At 38.2% G+C, this 14,156-nt stretch overlaps 1 protein-coding gene and 1 long non-coding RNA gene across 2 annotated transcripts; both read right to left on the reverse strand.

Annotated features, from left to right (window-relative positions):
* Window positions 1–9,385: 9,385 nt before the first annotated feature.
* On the reverse strand, window positions 9,386–11,803 carry LOC122857512 (protein charybde-like). The gene is made up of 4 exons (XM_044159724.1): window positions 11,068–11,803; window positions 10,063–10,246; window positions 9,829–9,984; window positions 9,386–9,736 (listed from the first exon to the last, which is right to left on the reverse strand). The coding sequence occupies exons 1-4, from the start codon at window positions 11,114–11,116 to the stop codon at window positions 9,655–9,657; spliced, it is 471 nt and encodes a 156-aa protein (XP_044015659.1). The 5' UTR covers window positions 11,117–11,803; the 3' UTR covers window positions 9,386–9,654.
* Window positions 11,804–13,377: 1,574 nt separating this feature from the next.
* LOC122857522 lies at window positions 13,378–14,145 on the reverse strand. The gene is made up of 3 exons (XR_006374211.1): window positions 13,959–14,145; window positions 13,655–13,722; window positions 13,378–13,516 (listed from the first exon to the last, which is right to left on the reverse strand). It is a non-coding gene; the product is annotated as an uncharacterized LOC122857522 (long non-coding RNA).
* Between the last annotated feature and the right edge of the window lie 11 nt (window positions 14,146–14,156).

Consider the following 14,156-nt stretch of genomic DNA (forward strand, 5'->3'; position numbering starts at 1 on the left):
GAACGAGGATATTCGTACCTCACAGGCTTTACCAAATATCCTCCTATTGTCTACTCACTCTAGTGCACCAAGTAGTCGAACATAAAGTCCATCCGCAGCCACGCTGGTCTTACGCCGGACCACTCTATGCATCTGACTACTCGATTATAGGTTACCCTGACAGTAAGTAACCACACTAGAGCGAGAGAGCGAGTGATATACAACGTCCTACCTATACAGCGTAGCGACATCGTAAATCACCCCCGAGAGCATGCACCACGCATCGGGAGCTTGGTTGGACTCATCAGTGACATCAACTAGTTCCATCCTAGGACCCAGTCGACGTCATCGTCTAAGTCGGCTAACTCCACCAAGGAGTCATGCCAGCTTCACCAATGATATCAACTAGCTCCTCCATAGGAGCATGTCGACATCACCAAGTCACCAGCCAACTCCACCAAGGAGTCAGCTAGCTTCATCGGAAGCCAACCACGGACTGTCACCAGTCCCGGTGCCATCAGCCAGCTCCGAGAGCCGGCCGACGACTGGCAGTGAGATGCCAGCGATCACCAGTTTTATGGACTCTCTATCCCCACTCCCGTTTGACCCACTCCATACGACCATCTGTGCGCACACCTCGATGCGACTCTCCGGTGGGAGTGTCGAAGTAGGGGATACGAATCTGTCGTAGCCAGGGTAGGAATCCGGATTATCCACTCATGGTGGATGTCTACCAAGTCAACACTGACATTCAGGCGAAAATGGATGTCACTACCGAGGCCACTCACAAACCGGTGGTATTAATTAGCGTCTTAGTCGATAAAACCCCTCAGACCAGACCTCTAATTATTTTCGGGAGCGCGAGATCTGCCAAATCTCGTTACACCACCTTTCCCGCGGAAGTTTCGACCCGAAACTTAACAATCGTCAATTCTCAGGTCGCTCCTCTCTCCTCATCTCCTCGTCTCCTCCTGGGTCACGATAAAGTTTGAGGTCAACTATTGATAGTTTACCTCTATCCTTACCGCCGAGATCGGACAATCGATAGACTGTCCTCGATAGCTTCTGCGTTATAACCCACGGCCCCATGAATGGCTTGTTCAAGGCGGCCGTTCGATACGCTTGGGCTTTGGATAGTTCTCGATTTCGCACCAGTACTAACTGACCAACTTCGAATTCGACATTTCGATGTTTTCGGTTGTACTGTTCAGCTTGTCGATCACTAGCCTCATCGAGAGCAAACCGGAAAGCTAGTCTTAGTGCGTCATGACACTTCATGTGTTCAATCCACTCCTCAGACCCGATTTCAACAGTTTCGAGATCCTTCGTCAAATCTCGTTGGAGAGAACCTTTCGATTCTAATTCTCGCCCAAGATTTGCGAATGCCGGGGTCGCCATAAGAGAACTGTGGTACGAAGTATTATAAGCGAATTGTATTTCGCTCATATACTTATCCCACTCTCTATGGTCGAGATCAAGAAACGCACGCACCATCATCTTGATACTCCGATTAACCCGTTCGGTAGGGTTAGCCTGAGGATGATACGGCGGAGTCGTCGATAACTTCATCTGCGTTTCTTCCGAGAGCGACAACAGGTCCTTGTTTCTGAACTCGGTCCCATTGTCCGTGAGCAATTCATGGGGAACACCCCAACGGTGTATAACTCTTTCTTGTAAAACTTGACAGATAGCCTTACCTGTCGCATTTTTCAAGGGAGCTATTTCTACCCATTTCGTGAGCGTATCTTGTATTACCAAGATATATCCGTGACCGGCTTGGCTCTTCGTATACGGACCCATAATGTCCGCCGTTATACGAGACCAAGGCCCCATGAATTTTCTGGGATTCATGTAACCCGCGGGAGCCCTTTGTTCCACTTTACAACGCTGACAGGTGATACATTGGCTGACGTATTTTACCACGGTTTTATACATCATTGGCCAAAAGTATCTTACTGCCAATCGTTCATAAGTTCGGAGTACGCCTTGATGTCCCGCCTGAGGGTCATCGTGGCATTCTCTCAAAGCACGAGATCGTAATTCCCTTGGTAGGACTAATTTCCATGCATCGAAATCTATATTCTCTGCAGAGGCTAGATGTCCTCTACGATGAAAATACAGCTGACCATGATCAATAGTCCAATTGGGGTATTTACCGGGAGCAAGACGTATTGCCTTTCTCTGTCTGATATACCAGCGATCTTTCGTAGACGTGATCGTGGTTATCGTCGCGAGAACAGCGCCGCCTTCGGGAGCACGCGAGAGCGCATCTGGAACATGATGTAGTGCACCTTTCCTATGTACTATCTCAAAATCATATTCCATCAGTCCGAGAGCCCATCTACCAAGTCGACCACCAGGGTCCTTCAAATTATGAAGCCAGCGTAAACTGCTGTGATCGGTGATGACCGTGAACTTGTATCCCTCCACGTATGCACGAAATTTCTTGATAGCCCACACGACTGCCAAGCATTCTTGCTCCGTGACGGTATACTTTGTTTCGGGAGCAGTTAACCCTCTACTTGCGTAGGCGATAACTCTTTCTTGGCCATCTTGTACCTGGGTGAGTACAGCGCCAAGACCTACACTGCTCGCATCAGTTTGCAGTGTGAACGGGATCGTAAAGTCTGGACAAGCTAGTGTTGGGGCTGCAGTCAGTTTTGACTTCAGGATCTCGAACGCCTCTTGCTGTTCGGAGTTCCAATGCCACTTGCATTGCTTTCTCACTAGCTTGGATATTGGCGAGGCTATCGAAGCAAAGTCTGGAATAAACCGACGATACCAAGAAGCCATACCCAGAAACCTCCGTACCTCCTTAGTTGACTGCGGCGCAGGAAAGTTGCGCACAGCCGAGGTTTTCTCGGGGTCTACCTGGAGTCCTTCACTATTGATCTGGAACCCCAGATACTTTACCTGCGATCGGCAAAACTCACTTTTCTCTCTATTGATCGTGAGATTCGCGTCACGCAATTTGACGAGAACTTTCGTGAGCCATTCTATGTGTTCCTCAAATGTCTTCGTCACGATGATGATATCGTCTAAATAGACAAAGACATGAGGATAGAATTCCGGACCCAGCAATCTGTCGAGAGATCGCTGCATCGCCGCGGGAGCGTTCGACAGGCCGAATGGCATCCTTCGAAAGTGAAAGAGCCCTCTGCCAGGAACAATAAAAGCCGTGATTTCACGACTTTCAGGAGCCAGCCCTACCTGCCAATATGCTTTACTAAGGTCAAGCGTAGAGATATAGTTCGCATGGCGCAACTCATCTAGCAAGACCGCCATATTCGGTAAGGGATAGGCATCCTTTTTCGTGATCGCATTGACTTGTCTAAAGTCAACGCAGAATCTTAGCGTACCATCCTTTTTCTTTACCATGACAACCGGGCTGGCCCAGTCGCTAGTGGATGGTTCTATGATTCTATTCGAGAGCATACTATCAGTCTCCGCCCATATCGCCATTTTCTTGTGGTGAGACATAGGACGGATCCTCTGTTTGATAGGATCGTGAGCGCCCACATTAATAACATGGGCCGGGGCGACACGGGAGCAAAGAAGGAGGCGGAGCAATGTACTTGTCTAACAGTTCCTGTAGACGACACTGCTCATCTTCTTTCGGGAGCTTGAGACCATTACACACTGTTAAGTGATGGATGGTTTCAACGGGAGCAAACGAGAACATTTCCGTAGGCTGGTCTCGAAAATACCAGACTTGCCCAAAGAAATCGACCACGATTCCTGCTTCTCGTAGAAAATCGATCCCTATGATAAAATCTTCCGATAAAGATGGCATCCATAGAGTTTCCACGAGAATGGTCTTGCCGCCCAACGAGATAGGTGTCATCGATATTTGTCGAATGATTTCTATCTGTTTGTTGGCAACCAGAACCTTTCTACCCGGACAATCGATCGGCTCAATGTCTGATTTCCTGAGCAACTCGATGCCTCTGTGACCTGCAAAGGTACGAGTCGCGCCAGAATCCATTAACGCTTTGATCGAACGTCCTCCGATTTTAATCGTTAGGTAGAAAGTAATCTTTCGACCAGGACCGAGAGTGTTTTGCAACCTATCCCAGATAGGGTTAGGTTCCGGGGTAGCCAATTCCAATGTATTTCCCTGTCTTGGGGTAATACTAACGGTCGATACGACAGGGTGCTTTACACGACCGTTTTGGCGTTTCCCGGGTTGCAACGGGAGCATTCTTTAAACGTGAGCCCCGGTTTTCCACACCGGTAACAGAACAATGTTGGTGGTTCTGGGCAAACTCTGAACTGGTGTTCAGTGCTTTTGCAATTATAGCAATGCCTTGGTCCCTGGAACCTCGGACGACCCAAAGCATCCAACATTTCGAGATCAGGATTGATAGCTTCCTCGTCATAGAGGATTCCATCTTCCTCGAGAGCGTGGGCATTGTGTCGTACATCTTTGGCCAGTCGAGGAGGTTCTCGATAAGCCAAGCTTGGACACATAGATTCCTCCGGTTTACGCGGAGGTTGCCAACTACGGGAGCATTCCATGTTCTTCTCCTGTCTTCGCAGTTTATGCTCTAGTACGTCTAGAGATAAACATTCATCGAACTGTAAACCCAATCGGAATTTGGGCAACAGATTTCGATAGAGTACTTGTACTCTACGAGTCTCAGGCCATGGCGGGAGCGTCTTTGCGAATAGCGCTTTCATCTTAGAAATGTATTCGCAGACATTTTCATACCTCCCCTGGGTTCGGGATAATATCTCCATCTCCAGGGTGGCTTGAAAATCGAGATCAGAGAAACGAGTCCTGAAAGCCGTGCGAGCAGCACGCCAGCTACCGAATCGTTTCTCTCTAAACCATAATAGGGCTGTATCGCGTAGACACCCACGCAATACTCCTAAAAGGTCTTCTTCCCGTATAGGGAAACTTTCGAGAGCGTCTTCGATACGAGACAGGAAATATTCCACGTCTTCGCCTCGTTGACCCGAGAACTGTACGTTCCAGCGACTTAGTAACTCGAAGACTTTCGTTGGTGACATCGTTCGAGGTTCCCCATGATTATGGTTTCCCCCTTGACGCTCCAAGTCGATTCTCGGAATCTCCAACTCCGGAATATACACGTGGTCAACCACACGACCATTCGGTTGTGGGGGTTCTTCCACTCGAAGCTCTGGTGTTAGCCTTCCAGGAGAGGGCGCACGACTCCCGTCTTTCTTCGGTCTGCCTCTACCACGAGGCTCCAAAGCTTCAAGACGAGTTTCTATACTGCGCATTCCATCTAGGAGAGCCTGCACTGTCTTCAACAGTAGAGTGTTCCCAACATTTTCGGAGCTGCCTCCTATTAATGGTGGATTCACTACTTCTACCTCGGGAGCCTCCCCTGGTTTCTCGCCAGAGGCACCTGGTTTTTGGTCATCAGCCATATCGAGAGCGTTCAGAGAACCTTCCTCCAGCTCGTTGAAGCCAGAAGTGATTTCTCTTTACTCGGGATCGGCCTTATATACCCAGTTTTGAGTGGTGGGAGTCTTGCATCCCTCCTCTCTACTCCTGCGCAAAGCCCGTGAGCGCATCTTTCCGTGGAAGGGGAATGATGCCAGCGCCATCTGTTAATGTCCGTAGGTGGGGATCCACCGAACATTAACGGAAATAGCCGAGAGCGTAGATTTCTGAAATATCTCAGCCTGTACGAGGACAGCCGAGATCGTTTTCAGAGACTACCGAGATCGTAGATCTTAAGACTGTCGAATCCGTACCAAACGGTTACGACCGCGTCCGAGAACTACCGAGAGCGTAGTTTCTTTTGACTGTCTTCAGCCTGCGTTAAACAGCCAAGACTATCTCTTGAAACTACCGTGATCGTAGCCCTATAGATTATCTTAGTTTTTTAACGACTAAGACTATCCGAGGACTACCGAGAACGTAGTTCTTTAGACTATCGCATACTGTACCAAACAGTTACGACCGTGTCCGAGAACTACCAAGTCCTGTATCCAAAGATACATCGGGAACCAACAACCACACGAGTACAAGCAGTCAGCCTGCAAGAACTCTGACAAATTGTCACGAGAACCAATAACCAACGTTATTCCATATCACAGCTTAGGAATTCGCTATCACACAAGCTTATTCCAGAGCTGTATCCCTCGTCGTAACCGGACAAGGAATGAGCTTCTTCACTCGAAGCAGCTCCTTATATACGCGTGGGAGTTCGATATTTCGCCCCTCCAATTCGCTACAACAAGTATCGATCGTCTGCGCAACTCCGTCTTCCCCACCAATCACGCGAGGGGTTCACATGACCAATGAGAATGGAGCGCACTAACGCCGAGCCCTGATGCGGCAAAAGTTGGAACTACCGTACCAGACTCCCCATTTTGCCGTGAGTGTCGCTTCGAAACCTGCCATGGCAGGCCCCACGTTGGGAGCCATTTTGTAACTGATTTTTCCACCGATAAAGTAGAAGCTTCAGTTTCTATGGGATCAACGAAGATTTCTCACCATCCTCCTCTCTTACCGCCAGGAGGGAGCCAGCTGGTGTATAACGGCAACCAACGGACCGTAGGGTGATTTCGGGAGCAATGGCCGCCGACGGCCATTTCGGTAGCGACTAGTTCAGCAAGAAATGGTAGAGGGGCGCGGTCCACCATATTAGTTCCAAAACGTCACTCTGGCACCATTACTAAAATGTATATTGTTTTAGTATTGGCCGGGAGCGTAAAAACCTCACCCCGCGGCGGCGGTTATTACCGTGATCATTAACAGGCTTAACTCACTCGCACAACCTAAGTCAATACGAGAACGAGGATATTCGTACCTCACAGGCTTTACCAAATATCCTCCTATTGTCTACTCACTCTAGTGCACCAAGTAGTCGAACATAAAGTCCATCCGCAGCCACGCTGGTCTTACGCCGGACCACTCTATGCATCTGACTACTCGATTATAGGTTACCCTGACAGTAAGTAACCACACTAGAGCGAGCGCCCGAGTGATATACAACGTCCTACCTATACAGCGTAGCGACATCGTAAATCACCCCCGAGAGCATGCACCACGCATCGGGAGCTTGGTTGGACTCATCAGTGACATCAACTAGTTCCATCCTAGGACCCAGTCGACGTCATCGTCTAAGTCGGCTAACTCCACCAAGGAGTCATGCCAGCTTCACCAATGATATCAACTAGCTCCTCCATAGGAGCATGTCGACATCACCAAGTCACCAGCCAACTCCACCAAGGAGTCAGCTAGCTTCATCGGAAGCCAACCACGGACTGTCACCAGTCCGGTGCCATCAGCCAGCTCCGAGCCGGCCGACGACTGGCAGTGAGATGCCAGCGATCACCAGTTTTATGGACTCCCTATCCCCACTCCCGTTTGACCCACTCCATACGACCATCTGTGCGCACACCTCGATGCGACTCTCCGGTGGGAGTGTCGAAGTAGGGGATACGAATCTGTCGTAGCCAGGGTAGGAATCCGGATTATCCACTCATGGTGGATGTCTACCAAGTCAACACTGACATTCAGGCGAAAATGGATGTCACTACCGAGGCCACTCTTTTCTCGGGAATACATTTTTCATGTGGCGGTTTGAAAAGTGACGAATAACATGACAGAGTTTGTCATATAAAAAGAAATGACGTCACGATACGGTTACAAGACCGTCATCTTAACATTACTAATACTAATACTAAAATATAAAATACAAAAACACATTTTTTTTTTTAATTTGTTTATTTTTTTTTTTTTTATATATTCCACTTTTTCCTTACAATTTTTTACACTGAATTTTTATTTTAAAAAAGTGTTGATATTAATACAAAACAAAAAAAAAATGATCGTTACTACAAAACAATTTAGTTTTAAAACTGGATACAAATTTTAAATGGAGCAACGTTTAACAAATACTGTTATTGAGTCAACATGTAGACTCATAAAATAATAGTAATATCTAGAGATAAAGATCTTTTTGATGGAGTTGATTGAGAAAATAACAATAGTCATGAATTTACTAGTAGCAAATACTTGGGGAAAATTTCACATTTATGAGGATATGTATTGTAATCACAATAATATAATTATTTTCATTGGATATTTGTCTAATATTAGAAATGAATTTTTTGTTTTTTCAATAATCATTTTAATTATACGGTTTATTTTATTATATTTGTGTGTAAAAAAATGCAGGACATTAGTATGCTTTGTTACTATATATTTATATATATATTTCTTAACCATTAAGAATATTCTAAATTTTATAATTTATAAATTATAATAATATAATCATTATTCTATTTAATACAAAACTTGTTGATGAAATCAAATCACATTCATGATCACTCAAAATATTTTAAATGAAAAAGAAGAAAACATCAAGTTTAATTTGTCTGGACGCCTTCCAATTATTTGCATTTTACGCACGTAATTGGGTGAATTCGAATCTTGATGGTTGCTTTAAGATCGTTAGTTTGTTCTCATGTTTCGCAATTTATGAATTATAATGTTATATGCAATTTCGATAATCGAAAATTTCATAACCATCAAGATTGAAATTATCATTATTCAGTATATAATAATATCGTTTATTTTCAATAAGTTTATAGTAATAATCACACTTGCTTATAAATAATTTTAACATATGATTCATTGTTAATTTATCTTTCTTTAAATATCACAAAAACACTAACAAGTTTATTCATCATTAAACTTGTTACAATATAATAACTTGGAGAAAAAAAAGTTTTTTTTGACCTTTTTATTCTATTCAATTTTGTTTTATATAGGCGTAAAATAGAATGGAAAAAAATGAGTCTTTATATTATTTTCGTGAAGTTAAACATTTATCAATATTCGTTCGACATATTATGGCGAATTTATTTAATAAAATCGACATCAAAATAAAATAATATTAATTCCAAAAGACAAGTACTTAAGTACAAAAATGAAAATTAAATTAATTATTTAGATATAAAAAAAAAATGAACTGTGAAGTAAAAACGAAAAGTGTAGTATAGCCAATATAAAGTTTTTTAGCTGCCTATAAATTGTTCGATTTTCACATTTAGTGTAGGCATTGAAATTGAAACTTTTTTAATAAGTTTGAATATCCAGAAAATTTTGAAAACTAATTTCTCATCTTTTCATATATTGAACATATCTTGCAAAGCATTGTCTTTTCTTTTTATGTTATTTGTACAAAACATAAGACTACATATCACGAATTTTTTTTTTCTTTTCGGACTCAACTTCAATAACAATAATAAATCATAAATTATATACGTTTATGAATAATGTATATATATATAATCCCCTGGTCAAAGGGCTAATTACAAACTAATTATTACCATCTATGATATATAAAATTTGTTTATAATATATTTGTTAAGTTGCTATCACAATAAACTTTTTTCCATTCTATAAAAAACAGGCACGCCGAAATATATTAGCTTTTTTCACTTAATAATTAACATCAGCAGGATTTAGTTGATAAACTCTTTGATAATTTGTATTATCAACTATTAATACAATGCGAAAAAAAAAAAAAAAAGAATGGAAAAATGAATTGTACCATACACTTACTACGTCATATGTCTGTAGATTCTTTGTTGAATTTTAAAATTCTCGTACGATTGTCATCGTAAATAATTTGTATTATTGAGTCTAACTATCATCACCGTAAGAGAATTCATTTTGGTGCTTATTTATTGATACGATCTGAACAGTTTCTTTTTTTCGAGTGTGAAAAATCGGCTAATCATAACTGTACCACCACGGGTAAGATTTCTATAAAAAAGAAAAAAACAAAATTCAATATTAAAATTATGTCTTGCACACAAATTATTTTATACAAAAAAAAAAAAAATATTTGTACTTACTTTAAAAACTGTGGTAAAAGTATGTGCCACGACGTATGATCTTGTTTAAGTGTAAGATATAATTCGAATGTTGAAACAGTATTTGGATCACACTGTATTCTTGTAAGCCTTCGACAAATACTATCAGTCTCAAAATTTATAAACAGCGTACAACCCCTATATTAATAAAATTGAATTATTAAAATATTAAATTTTTGAATATATATAAAAAAAATAAATATATATTCTAAATACCTGAGACCACATGGCTCATTTTCTGCCATTGCAAGAACATCTTTGGCGATTCTCGGCAAGAGATCAGCCGGTAATAATACTTCACCGCAAGTCAGCTGAGCATGCTTGGCTGCCCTTAACTCGACCTCCAACCTTTTTGTTAGTGCTTGACATGCACCGTCCAATTCGTCAGTCACGTATCCAGCTGAGAATAATTTTAATAAATAAATAAACAAATAATTTTAATAATAATACTAATAATAATGCTATTAATCATTGTAGTAATTAAGTTTTTTTCTTATTTATTTTTTCTAGGCCTGTTTTAAACATTTCAAAGTTTAGAAAAATCAACGGGGAGTATATACGTGACAGACAAAAACATGTAGCGAAAATGTGATTGATGTAACTACTTGAGCGAGTTTCAACGCGTTGTTTGACGTACAGACAGGCACGAACATGTATTGAACCGGCTATATGTGTGGTGAGAAAACATGAGAAAAGAGCTGGTTTAGAGCAGTTTAGAGACAAAAGGGAAGGGAGGTATATATTGCTCAAATTTGTTTAAATTTTTATTTTATAATATCTAACTTTTATAACTAACTATATTAATAAAAATAAAAATAACTATATTTATTTAAAAATGTCAAAGGCTCAGTTTGATGATCTACAAAAATAAATCCTTTGTTAGTTGAATGACAGATGAAATAAAATCAGTTAAATTCGTTTTTGCTAATTAATTAGATAATTTTTTTTTTTCAATTACGAATTAATATTAATTGTTGATTATTCAGTATTAAAAAATAAATAAAATATGATATTATTATTCGTATAACGTAATGAAAAAAATATATATATCAGCTGATGAGCCGGGAGAACCCGGCCATACTTCAGTCAGCTGAGTTTCTTTGTCTCCATGCGACCCTGACAACGTCAAAATTAACTGTTCTTAAGTGAACTTGACTATTATTATTTAATTATATATCATAATTTATCTGTAAATTTTTTAAAATAATAAGATAAACTTACCTCTATTATTATTAAAATTTACATTTACTGGACATGGTAACACTTCCATTGTAACAATTTATTGATGACAAATTTATAACAAAAGAAATTTTTTATTTTATTTTTCTTTATCACAAAAGGCACTACTTTTTTTATATATTTATTTATGAATAATATCAAGTTTAATTGTAAATTTGAAACTACTTTTTATTAATTGGTAAACTAATGAAAATTAATAAAACTGTATGAAACTATATTTGTTGTTTCATCAGCGTCGAGATCGATCAAAAATTTAACATGGACATCTCTTTATACTTTGTTGTAAACTGATGGGTGCCGGTACTAGCGATGTATTTATATACTCGTGCTCGTACCCTTCACTCTTCATACCGCAGTATTGCCTGCTGATTTTGACAACCCCACTGGAGCGCTTAGCAACACAGGCATACGTGATGTTTATACACGATTGTCCTCCGGGCTCGGCCGGTGCGAACCGAACATTGGATACATTCGGCTTAGTTCGGCTCATCTCAGTTACTTGTTCACGATTGAAATATATATATCTATATACATGTAATATATTACATGTGCATTTTATATGCATGTGTTCGATATAACCAGCAACAAAAGACCACATATTGAAAGAGAGAGAGAGAGAGAGAGAAAGAAAAAGAAGAAAGGGAAATAATATCAACAGTGAGAAAATGAGAGCGCGCATTTGATTTACTAGCTTTGGAGTGAGACAAGAAATTAATTTCGACTTACGGCAAATCGAAAAAACTTGAAAACCATTATATATTACATATACAATGATATACAATTGAAAAATAATATTCACGATTTTTTTTTGTTTAATATTGAAAATTGAGTCCGGTGAGTAGTAGTTATTTTATTGGAATATTAATTGAACAAATGTTAAACTTAAAGGATTAGACTTAGTATTGAAATAAATGAATATTCAATAAAAAAATAATGTTATTTTATTATTATCCTTATGAGACAAGTTTCTACTTAATTAAATAATCAAATTCAAATCTCGGTCCCAGAAGATTAAAATTTGACTCGATTAAAAAATTGAAATAGCAAACACAAAAAAAAATTTTTTTAATATATGTATAATATATTTTTACGTGTAGTATACCAATTCGTTTGAATATACATATTTTATCTATAGAATTTTTGTTATAGACATATGAGGTTATTGATGAGTAAATTATCCCGTAATTTAATTTTGATACTTTTTTTTTTTTTTAATATAATAATGATCTATTTAAAAAATTAGTTTCATACTTTTCGGTTCAAGCATAAAGAGTATAGGTATACTATATATATATATAGGAACCTTTAAGCTTAAGGAGGTTATACACAAATTACTCTTTTTTTAAAAAATATAATGAGAATGTTCTGAAATTTTGTATACAAGTAGATCTTTTCATTCTGAATACAACGGTATAATTATTTTCTTATGTTGATCGGTTAAATTTTTTGTAATTAATTATTGAAAATAATATTTAACATTGGCTCTTATGGAGATTTCAACCATTTTTTTCGGATAGAAAAAATGATGAAAAAGTCTTGAAAAAAATCACACATATACTAGAAACCGAGTTTTATTAATTGCGCGAAAAATTTTCATATGTTGATCGGTTAATTAATGAGAAATTAATTATAAACTTTACAAAAATTAGATGTGGCAACGTATGGCATGTTCAAACACACACACATACCCGCAATCCCATATATTGTATACGGGGCGCAGGCGCTTTACACTTTATTATTTTACAGTGTAGCCAAGTTTCACTTGAGACTGTGACGTCAGAAGCTCCCCGCAACACCCGCAATGAATTTGTGTATAACCTCCTTAAGCTTAAGCTTAATTGTATCTCCTAAATCACAAATTCAAATTTTGGAAATCTATCCTATATAGATTTGTACTTCTTTAAATTATGAAATTAATTTTCAAAAATTAATTATTTAAGTATTTCTTCTCCGTCGTTTAAAAGATATTCACAATTTTTTCCTATAATATAAAAAACTACTGTCATCAGTCTACCGGATTTTATTGGTCGTCGTTTTTCTAACTCTCGCTCTCACATTGTTCTTTATTTTTTATTTTACAACTAGATATAAATACCAAATAAACAGATGAATGAAAAATTGACAAATACATATTTATTGATTAAAAAAAATAAAAAATGTACTTAAATTATATATGTATATATATGTGTAAATATTATGATTCAATAATAAATCGAATAATTATTAAATATTATTAATATATTATTAAATATTATTAATAAATTATTAAATATTTTTAGTGTTACAAATAAGCATGATTATTTGTTGATTTGATTATCTGGTAAGCTTTCAGTGAACGCTTTTTTGCTTATGGAAATTGTAAAAGAATTTAGATCCACGTCGTGAAAATGACACTGCATTTACTACGTTCGAGGTGATTATTTTTGTTTTCCTGAAAAAAAAACAAAGGGTTATTCACCAGATAATTTAGTGGTTCAATGATGGCAATATCACAAGTCATTATTTCAGGTGATTGCAAGTATTATTGAAATTTATTTAAATATTTAATGATTGCAATGAATAAACTCACCTATTGCAAGTGATCACAAGTTATTTCACGTGATTTTTCAATCTTGCAATCATTGATAAAACCAATAACTACAGCAAGTAAAAAAAAAAATTATAAATGTAATTTCTTTATTTATTAATTCAAATATGTTATTTTATATACTAATGGTTATATATTATTTTAAAGTATTTATAATTATTTATAATTATGAAGGTATTTGAAATACTATAAATTTTTTTTTTATCAAAAGTAAGATTTTATTTTTTTATAAACATTTTCTTCAAACACCATTCCATCTCCATCACTATATTTATTATAAACTCACCTGAAGATTAGACAAAAGCTAATACAAAAAATTTTTTCTAATCATAGATTCCGTGAAGTTCGTGATTGCATTATTGAATTTTTAATTCCAAGATTGCAAGGAAGTTGCAGTTATTCCAAGTATTTTCAATGATTGCAACTATTTAAATTACAGTTAAAAAAATTTTTTTTTTTTTAATTTCATGATACAGTAAGTATT

Source organism: Aphidius gifuensis, linkage group LG5, assembly GCF_014905175.1.
Source record: "Aphidius gifuensis isolate YNYX2018 linkage group LG5, ASM1490517v1, whole genome shotgun sequence".
Lineage (NCBI taxonomy): Eukaryota > Metazoa > Arthropoda > Insecta > Hymenoptera > Braconidae > Aphidius > Aphidius gifuensis.

Bases quoted from the DNA above. Each gene is read 5' to 3' on its own strand.
- LOC122857512 (XM_044159724.1), bottom strand. From the start codon at position 11,116: ATGGAAGTGTTACCATGTCCAGTAAATGTAAATTTTAATAATAATAGA. The intron at 9,985-10,062 runs GTATTTAGAATA...TTATTAATATAG, and splicing joins AATGAGCCATGTGGTCTCAG to GGGTTGTACGCTGTTTATAA. The intron at 9,737-9,828 runs GTAAGTACAAAT...TCTTTTTTATAG, and splicing joins CTTTTACCACAGTTTTTAAA to AAATCTTACCCGTGGTGGTA.